Here is a 9,086-nt window from a genome sequence, read left to right as displayed (position 1 = left end):
ATATATACTACCTTACACATTAAATGTGGAATTTTAATTTAATAAAATAAAAAATACAATAAAATGACAAGTGAAAAATAGAAAATGACATGTGTCCAAATGAAAGAGAAGAGGACATGTGGCAAAAAAAACCTTCATTTATTATAGGAGATATAATTATAAAAGAAGAGAATTTTGATTAAAACTTTTATTTTAACTTTGTTTATTTATTTGGAATGATACAAGCAAAAGGCCAAAAGCCTAAAGTAATGTACTCTTACACAAACACAACAACAACAACAACCCATGACATTTAGTCGAGAACAACAAACACGTTGACTGCACGTGACCATCTACCAACCCAATATACTGTTAAACAGGTGGAGAGTGAATGTGACTTTAATGCTGAAACCCCACCACCATCAGCCCCACCACCGTCATCATATTCAAGAATCAAGATTCACCAACATCATCTCCTCTTTCAATCTAAAGATACAGTTTTGATTTTACCCTTTTGCCCCTCTCACACCTCCAAGAACCACCGTACCAAACGGTGGGGCCCGCTTTCCACCACCAGATCCGGGCCCCACTTCCGTAGATTACAACTCATAGCATCAAAAAAAAACCCATCCATCAAACCAATCTGCATCTCTTCCTACGCATTCGACTTCCATTTTCTCTCTAAAAGTTCCATTAACCTTTTCGTTGTCGATCTCTCCTTGTACCCATATCTTTCTTTGATTATAATAATCCCACAAAACTTATAATAATATTAAATTGGGGTTTGTTCTAAATTATATAGATAAAAAATTACACATATGTCGCTGTTTACATTACGTTTTCGGTATTTTTTCGACGCGGGTTTAGGCCTTAGGGGTTTATGAAAAGGGTATTTGAAGAAAGCGAGTAAAGTGAAAAAAACGCTCTGTACTTTGTGAAGAAACTCTTCAATTTATGGCTACCAAAGGAAGACTGGTAGCCGGGTCGCACAAGAGGAATGAGTTTGTCTTCATCAATGCGGATGAAGTTGGAAGAGTAAGTTGAGCTCTAAAATGCTGCAACATTTTTTTTTATACGAATTAGACTGATTTGAGGCAGATTTTTCCACTTTTAGTGCAATGTGTGTTCTTGGTGTTAATATTTTAGTTTGAAATCCGCTAAGTCTTATCTTCTCATTACTTTTGTCGCTGGTTTAATGCTGTTTAGAACATTTGCTTTTTGGGAGAAGTTAAAGTGAATGCATCTCGAATTTTGTTTTGAGTCACGGAATTTATCTGTATTTCTAGCTGTAAGACATTAATTCACACATGCTAAACATCACTCTTCTTCGTGAACCAAATTTTGTATTTTGTCTAATTTTAATTTCTTTAACTCATTCATGATTTTATTGTATCCTTTTCAATTATCTGGCTTCATGAAGATCCTAATTGCTTTTAAGCTGCAAACTTTTGATGTTCTTAATTTCTCCTTTTTTAAACAAGATTTGATGAAGATTCCTATTTTGGGCAATTGGGTCTTTGGATTCTTGTTTTGAAAGTACTTTTGCTTCAACAGGTGACCTCTGTAAAAGAATTAAGTGGGCAGATCTGCAAGATTTGTGGAGACGAGATTGAAATAAGTGTGGATGAGGAACCATTTGTGGCTTGCAATGAATGTGCATTTCCTGTTTGCAGACCTTGCTATGAATACGAAAGAAGAGAAGGCAATCAAGCTTGCCCTCAATGCAAAACCAGATACAAACGAATAAAAGGTATCAATAATGCTCTACTTCTTTCCAATTCTTGCTAGTTTCATGCATGTCTTTTTAGTGAAAAGAAAAGGAATGAGTTGAAAAGTTTAATATCAGGGAGTCCAAGAGTGGAAGGTGATGAAGAAGAAGATGAATTTGATGATCTGGATAATGAATTTGATGTTAGGAACTGTGAGGCTGTGCTTTCATCACGCCTTAATACCAACCCTGAATCAGCCAATATTTACGGTTTTGCCACTCCATCAGAGATGGATGAAGCCACGCTAAACCCAGATATCCCGCTTCTTACATACAGTCAAGAGGTAATAACACAATTAATTACACTCTATGTACATTTGCTTTAAGGTAAAAAATTGAAGATTTATGAACTTACTAATAATTTGAACTTTCAAAAACTAAAGGATGATGAAGTTTCACCTGAGAAAAAAGCTATAATTATCCCACCAATCATGAGTCGTTCAAAGCGAATTCATCCTATGCAGTTTTCCGATACTGGTTCGGTAGTCTCTTGTAAGTTCTCAAATTTCTTATGTGTGTGTTGATTTATGGTGTAGTTGTGTGTGGTTAGGTTTAATGTTAGTGTGGTTATTGGTGTTTTTGTTGTAGTGCCACCTAGACCAATGGATCCTAAGAGAGATATAGCAGTTTATGGATATGGAACGGTTGCATGGAAGGATAGAATGGAAGCATGGAGGAGAAGACAGTCTGATAAACTTGAGATGGTTAAGCACAATGTGAATAGTGGATATGAGCTTGATGGAGATATGGATGATTGCGATTTACCCAAGTAAATAGTTTTTATTTTTGTTTATATTTAAAGCTATGTATGGATGTTTGATTTTGACATAATAGAGAAAGTCAGAAAGGCAACTAATAGAAATTTATAAACTTTTTTGGTTTTATATAGGATGGATGAGGGGAGGCAACCACTATCAAGAAAGCTACCGGTTTCTTCAAGCAAGATAAATCCATATAGAATGGTGATTTTGATGCGAGTGGCAATTCTCGGTCTCTTCTTTCATTATAGAATCCTTCATCCTGTTCGTGATGCATACGGTTTGTGGCTCACATCGATTATTTGTGAGATATGGTTTGCTGTTTCATGGATCTTGGATCAATTCCCAAAATGGTTTCCTATTGAACGTGAAACATACTTGGACCGATTGTCATTAAGGTATACGCAACCCTCTTTCTTCCCTTTTATCACATTAACACCGGTTCGAGTTCCAGTCCCAGTGCACAGTACGACTTGTTCTATCATGTCATGTCCTTGAGTGCTTACAATTGTGTTAAAAGATGGTTACTTTGTATAAAGGTATGAGAAAGATGGGAAGGCTTCTGAGCTTGCTCCTATAGATGTTTATGTGAGTACGGTTGACCCGTTAAAAGAACCACCACTCATTACCGCAAACACGGTGTTATCGATTCTTGCGGTGGATTATCCGGTGGACAAGGTGGCTTGTTATGTATCCGATGATGGTGCCGCCATGCTTACATTCGAAGCACTATCAGAAACATCCGAGTTTGCAAGGAAGTGGGTTCCGTTTTGCAAGAAGTTTAACATAGAGCCACGAGCTCCCGAGTGGTATTTTGCTGAAAAAGTTGATTATCTTAAAGATAAAGTACATCCTGCTTTTGTCCGAGAACGCCGTGCCATGAAGGTTGGAAAATGACTTTCTTTTTTTTGTTAAGCTTGGTCATATTTTTTGATTTGATATCTGATACAATCATATTATCCAATCATTTGAAATACAGAGGGACTATGAGGAGTTTAAGATAAGGATAAATGGGCTTGTGGCCATGGCTGAGAAGGTTCCAGAAGAAGGATGGACAATGCAAGATGGGAGTCCATGGCCAGGAAACAACGTTAGGGATCATCCCGGAATGATCCAGGTATTATAACATCATACTTTCATTTCTTTCTATCACAACATTCTACTTTCAGTTCTTGTCTTATTATGGCATTGTATTTTGAAAAATCTACCCAACTATTGAACTATAATATTTCAGAATTGCTATGCATTTGGATGACAATAACATTATAACTCGGGATATTACTCGAAGTAAAATGCAGTAGTATGAAAAAAAAAACGAATGTAGAATGCTAATGTAAACAAATCAACGAAAGTACATTGTTATTTCTTCCATTTGACCTTCAAGTGTATTCAACAGGTTTTCCTAGGAAATAATGGTGTCTTGGATGTTGAAGGAAACAAACTACCACGTCTTGTTTATGTTTCTCGAGAGAAAAGACCAGGATTTGACCACCACAAAAAAGCTGGTGCCATGAATGCTTTGGTATGAACTTTTATCTTTGTTACCATATGGATTATATTTTTTCAATATCATTAGTTGTTGCTATTAATTAACCTATTGTTCTTTCTTTTATGTAGATCCGAGTGTCGGCTGTGATCACAAATGCACCTTATATGCTGAATGTTGATTGTGACCACTACATCAACAACAGCAAAGCGCTCAGAGAATCAATGTGCTTCATGATGGATCCCATAAATGGGAAGAAGATTTGTTATGTACAGTTTCCTCAAAGATTTGACGGGATCGATCAACATGATAGATACTCAAATCGCAATGTTGTGTTTTTTGATGTATGTCACATTTTGTTACTCGGGATACCTCAAAAATATTCTTTTAAGATAGCCTAGTTTTGGTTTCTAATACTTTATTATTGTTAGAACAGATTAATATGAAAGGACTTGATGGAATCCAAGGGCCGATATATGTTGGGACCGGATGTGTTTTCAGGAGACAGGCGTTGTATGGACATGATGCTCCGGCCAAGAAGAAACCTCCCGGAAAAACCTGCAACTGCTTGCCTGAATGGTGTTGCTGTTGTTTCAAATCAAGAAAGAAGAAAAGCAAGGGAAATGCAAAGAAGAAAACAAGAAAGATGAAGAAGATGAGGGAAGCTTCAAAGCAGATACACGCATTGGAGAATATCGAAGAAGGGATTGAAGGTAAATGACCGGTTTCAAGGTATTTTGAAGTTTGATTCTTTTAGTTGTGTTCTTGAAAGGAACTTTTTTTTTGTAGGAACTAGTGGTGAAATATCTTCACTCGCGCCTCAGATAAAGCTTGAAAAGAAATTCGGACAATCTCCGGTGTTTATCGCTTCAACACTTTTGGAAGAAGGCGGTGTTCCTTCTTTAGCGAGCTCGGCATCACTCTTGAAAGAAGCCATTCATGTCATTAGTTGTGGTTATGAAGATAAAACCGAATGGGGAAAAGAGGTGTGTGAAATAAAAATAAAATTTATATGCATACAAATATGCATTAGGCATATTGTTGTGCCCGATGCATATTATATGCATCGGGCACATTGTTATGTATCAGGCACGAAATTTGTGCCTGATACATAGAATTATGTATGAGGCACATTGTTGTGCCGTATACATATTGATTTTATATTTTGTATTTTGGGATTTTTCATTAAGCTATGAAGTTAAAATGCAAATGACAAAACAGGTGGGATGGATATACGGTTCGGTTACCGAGGATATCCTGACGGGATTCAAGATGCATTGTCACGGGTGGCGGTCGGTGTATTGTATCCCGAAGAGGCCCGCATTTAAGGGTTCGGCTCCGATTAATCTTTCGGATCGTCTTCATCAAGTTCTTAGGTGGGCCCTGGGGTCGGTTGAAATCTTGTTGAGTAAGCATTGTCCGATATGGTATGGTTACGGGTGCGGTTTGAAGCCTTTGGAAAGGTTTTCTTACATAAACTCTGTTGTCTATCCCTTGACCTCCGTTCCATTGGTTGCTTATTGCACACTTCCAGCAGTGTGTCTCCTCACCGGGAAATTTATCGTTCCCGAGGTAAGAAAATAGCAATATACTTTTAGATTTGTTAATTATTTATAGCATCCTACCTTCATTTCTCCTTACGACATCATTGTATTTTGAAAAATCTACCCAATTTTAGCATTGTCATCCAAAGACAAAGTAATTTACGATTGATAATTATAGCATTATAATTTGGTGGATTTTCGAAAGTTCACTTACGAAAATCATCTATAATAAATAAATATTTCTTTCATTTAGCACTTATGAAAACCATTTTCTAGGGTTTGGGTAACCTAATTTTGTGTATGTCTGATTATTTAAGGGCTAAGTAACCAGTTTAAACTGGCTGCATCAAAACTGGTTATCAAAGAGTAGACTAAATTACTTATATATCCTGGTGTTTGCTATTAATTTCTTAAATGCTCAAAATTTGCCCAACTTTTAGCAGTAGAAGCACATCCCAAGTCTGTCTGTTGCAACATGTTTATAATATTGTATCATATCTTCTTCTTGCAGATAAGCAATTACGCGAGCATTCTCTTCATGCTCATGTTTTTATCAATTGCTGTAACAAGTGTCTTAGAAATCCAATGGGGTCGTGTGGGCATAGACGATTTTTGGAGAAATGAGCAATTTTGGGTGATCGGTGGTGTGTCCTCCCACTTATTTGCTCTTTTTCAAGGTCTACTTAAAGTCTTGGCTGGTGTCAATACAAATTTTACAGTCACTTCCAAAGGAGGTGATGATGGGGAATTTTCAGAGCTCTATCTTTTTAAATGGACAAGTCTCTTGATCCCACCGTTGACTTTATTGACCTTCAATATAATCGGTGTGATTGTTGGGGTCTCGGGCGCGATTACTAACGGATACGAGTCGTGGGGTCCGCTTTTCGGGAAACTGTTCTTTTCGATATGGGTGATTTTACATCTTTACCCTTTCCTCAAGGGTATGATGGGAAAACAAAGTGGTGTTCCGACTATAATTGTTGTTTGGTCAATCCTTTTAGCTTCGATTTTGACTTTGTTGTGGGTGCGGGTCAACCCGTTTGTTGGTAAAGGTGGGATCAGTTTGGAACCTTGTGGGCTGGACTGTGACTAAGAACGATAAGGTATGAGTATCGTCGAGTAGTGTAGATTGAAAGAAAGAGGTTGATTAGTGTTTGTAGATAACAAAAGGCAGGGAGTTGTGGCTAGAATATTGAGTTGACTTTGACAAGTCTTATTTTGACTTTTTTGGGATTCTCATTTTGATTTATTCTTTTAGGTTTGGGGATTATTGTAGGATGAAGGGATGGAATTCAGGATATTTATCTGTCATGTAAATCCCATGAGGACATAAAATATTAGACATTATTATATAATTTGGTGTTCATTTTCCGGACAGGTGAAATGATATTTGTTACATGTTTTGTATGTCTTCTCTCGATATTTAACAACATAATATTTTGAACCATAATTTGTATTTACATGTTAAGTGTTTATTATTTGTTGTATGCTAATCTATTTTATTATGTTTTTTGCTTTAGTTTATTCGTATACGTTTCAAACTTTCATCTTCTGTAGGTGTTTTTTTTTTTTTTTTTTTTTTTTGGTAAAATCAAAAAGACATTTGCTATGTTGGCTATTTTGAAGGAGCATAAAAACAGTTATTATGTTGATTTGAATGGAGTATGTGATATAAAGTAACTACGACTATCATATGTTGTATTTTATTGGGATATCTCAGTAATTTACTATAAGGTTGAACCGAAATATCTATATATTATTTATCTCTATTGTCTTTTGTCAATGACTTAACTGGTGTGTGTTCTACCTTGGTCATAGTCGTGATAAGCATTCATAATTTCCAGTATGTTTTATGAATATTACATTAGTTTTTAATATTTCTTTTGTTTTGTTGTAACTGATGTTTATAATTAATTATTAGTTGACTCATAGTGTGAAATCGTGTTAAAGAATAGTAATAGTCTCCGACATTGATTTATGGCCACTTCCTAATTTGTACTCAACTTTTTTCGACCAATTTCAAAATTTTAGCTCAAGAGAGTGAGTGCGGTTTTACCTTACCTTAACCACGGTTTCAAGGAGGAACACCGCTCCCTGACCGCGGTTTCAAGTTCATACAATTGAATAATACTAATTGAAAACAAGTTAACCAATGACTCTGATACTACTGTTGGGTTTTTTTTATACAAACAATCCTATGTGTACATGCAACCCTAGAATTGGATCTATGTTTTCACTATTAGATACACAACATTATGAACACATAATAAAACCCTAATATGGCTTACTATTTTCGAAATTCACCAAGAAGGTTAGATTACATACCTCTTGTTGTTATATTGCAATAACAACTTAAATCTTCAAACCCTAAGTCTTGAAAGCAAGCACCACAAGTGTAGTGCCTCTAATGGCTCACAAACACCAAGAGCAAATGGAGAGGTAATAGAGAGAGAAGAAGGAGGTAGAAATCGGCCCTAAGAACCCTTTAGGAAGCATGGATGAATTTCATTAGCCACGAGGTCTTTATATAGGGTTGGGATTAGGGTTTCAGTCCTTATCCTTATCGAGTTACTTGCCCACCAAGCAACCACAAGATAAGCCTTGAAAAACCCTTATCTCTTGGGCCTTGGACGATTTCAAGGATATCCTTATCCTTGAATTCGTCCATCCTTTAACAAGGATAACCATTGCCCTATTTTGCAACTATCACGTAATTATAATTCAGCCCCTCTAGTTTAATTAATTACACTTGATCACAAAATTAATTCCTGATTAATTATTGACCAATATTAATTAAACAAATATGATTTCTCCTTTAATATATTATTCTTATAACATATTAATAAATCATAATAACCTCTTTCTCTATTATTTCTCCAGTCAAGTTGCTCTGGTGAAGGCAACCCAAAAGGACCAAGCACAATCGAGTCAAGTACTTGACAAATATGGTTACGGGCTTAGACACTAATCCAACAGTCTCCCACTTGGATAAGTCTAGTAACTATAATAGTAAGTACTACCCAATTAGCAATCGTAGCTCTCAAAGACGCTGTCGAACTCTGATCTTATCAGTAACCTGTCCTTCAGATAAGGGATCATATATTCTTCCATTCTAGATATCGTATAGACGTGAGTATGGATTGGAATCATTCTCTCAATCTATGTGTTGTTTCCCGATTTTCGATTTACGATGACTGACTAATTGAACAAATCAAATTAGCCCTAGCCCGGCCGAGCATTTACGTTTGTCATCACTAAATCATCGAGGGGCCCACATATATCGGTTTTATCCCACTTTGGGTAAAAGGAACGAATAAACTTCGACTCAATGCTTGCTTGCACTCACTCACCAAATCACACACAACAATAAGTTTTATAACACCAAGTTACTGGTGCGTTTACATATTATCAATGTGCAACCGATTCGCAAGATACAACTTACACATCTTGGTTTCAAGAATACAAGATATTATCGTCTCACCAATCGCTCGTGATAAAATCCATGAAGCAATCTAGGTGAGCCCGGGTTTAACCCAATGCTCAAAATCATA

General features: G+C 36.3%; 1 protein-coding gene across 1 annotated transcript; it reads left to right on the top strand.

Annotated features, from left to right (window-relative positions):
* The first annotated feature begins 470 nt into the window (after positions 1-470).
* Positions 471-6,942, top strand: LOC111906497 (cellulose synthase A catalytic subunit 2 [UDP-forming]). Its single transcript, XM_023902257.2, has 14 exons — positions 471-1,014; positions 1,534-1,729; positions 1,826-2,031; positions 2,131-2,239; positions 2,336-2,516; positions 2,637-2,903; positions 3,045-3,390; positions 3,485-3,622; positions 3,902-4,027; positions 4,123-4,335; positions 4,428-4,704; positions 4,781-4,977; positions 5,213-5,563; positions 6,047-6,942. The coding sequence occupies exons 1-14, from the start codon at positions 934-936 to the stop codon at positions 6,626-6,628; spliced, it is 3,270 nt and encodes a 1,089-aa protein (XP_023758025.1). The 5' UTR covers positions 471-933; the 3' UTR covers positions 6,629-6,942.
* Positions 6,943-9,086: the final 2,144 nt, after the last annotated feature.

Source organism: Lactuca sativa, chromosome 1 (assembly GCF_002870075.4).
Source record: "Lactuca sativa cultivar Salinas chromosome 1, Lsat_Salinas_v11, whole genome shotgun sequence".
NCBI classification, from domain to species: domain Eukaryota; kingdom Viridiplantae; phylum Streptophyta; class Magnoliopsida; order Asterales; family Asteraceae; genus Lactuca; species Lactuca sativa.
The sequence above is the reverse complement of the archived record's forward strand: the minus strand, read 5'-3'. Positions and strand labels throughout refer to the sequence as shown.

Excerpts from the sequence above, each read along its gene's own strand:
- LOC111906497 (XM_023902257.2), top strand. The coding sequence starts at position 934 with ATGGCTACCAAAGGAAGACTGGTAGCCGGGTCGCACAAGAGGAATGAG. Across the intron at positions 1,015-1,533 it reads ATGCGGATGAAGTTGGAAGA|GTGACCTCTGTAAAAGAATT; the intron begins GTAAGTTGAGCT and ends TTGCTTCAACAG. Across the intron at positions 1,730-1,825 it reads CAGATACAAACGAATAAAAG|GGAGTCCAAGAGTGGAAGGT; the intron begins GTATCAATAATG and ends GTTTAATATCAG.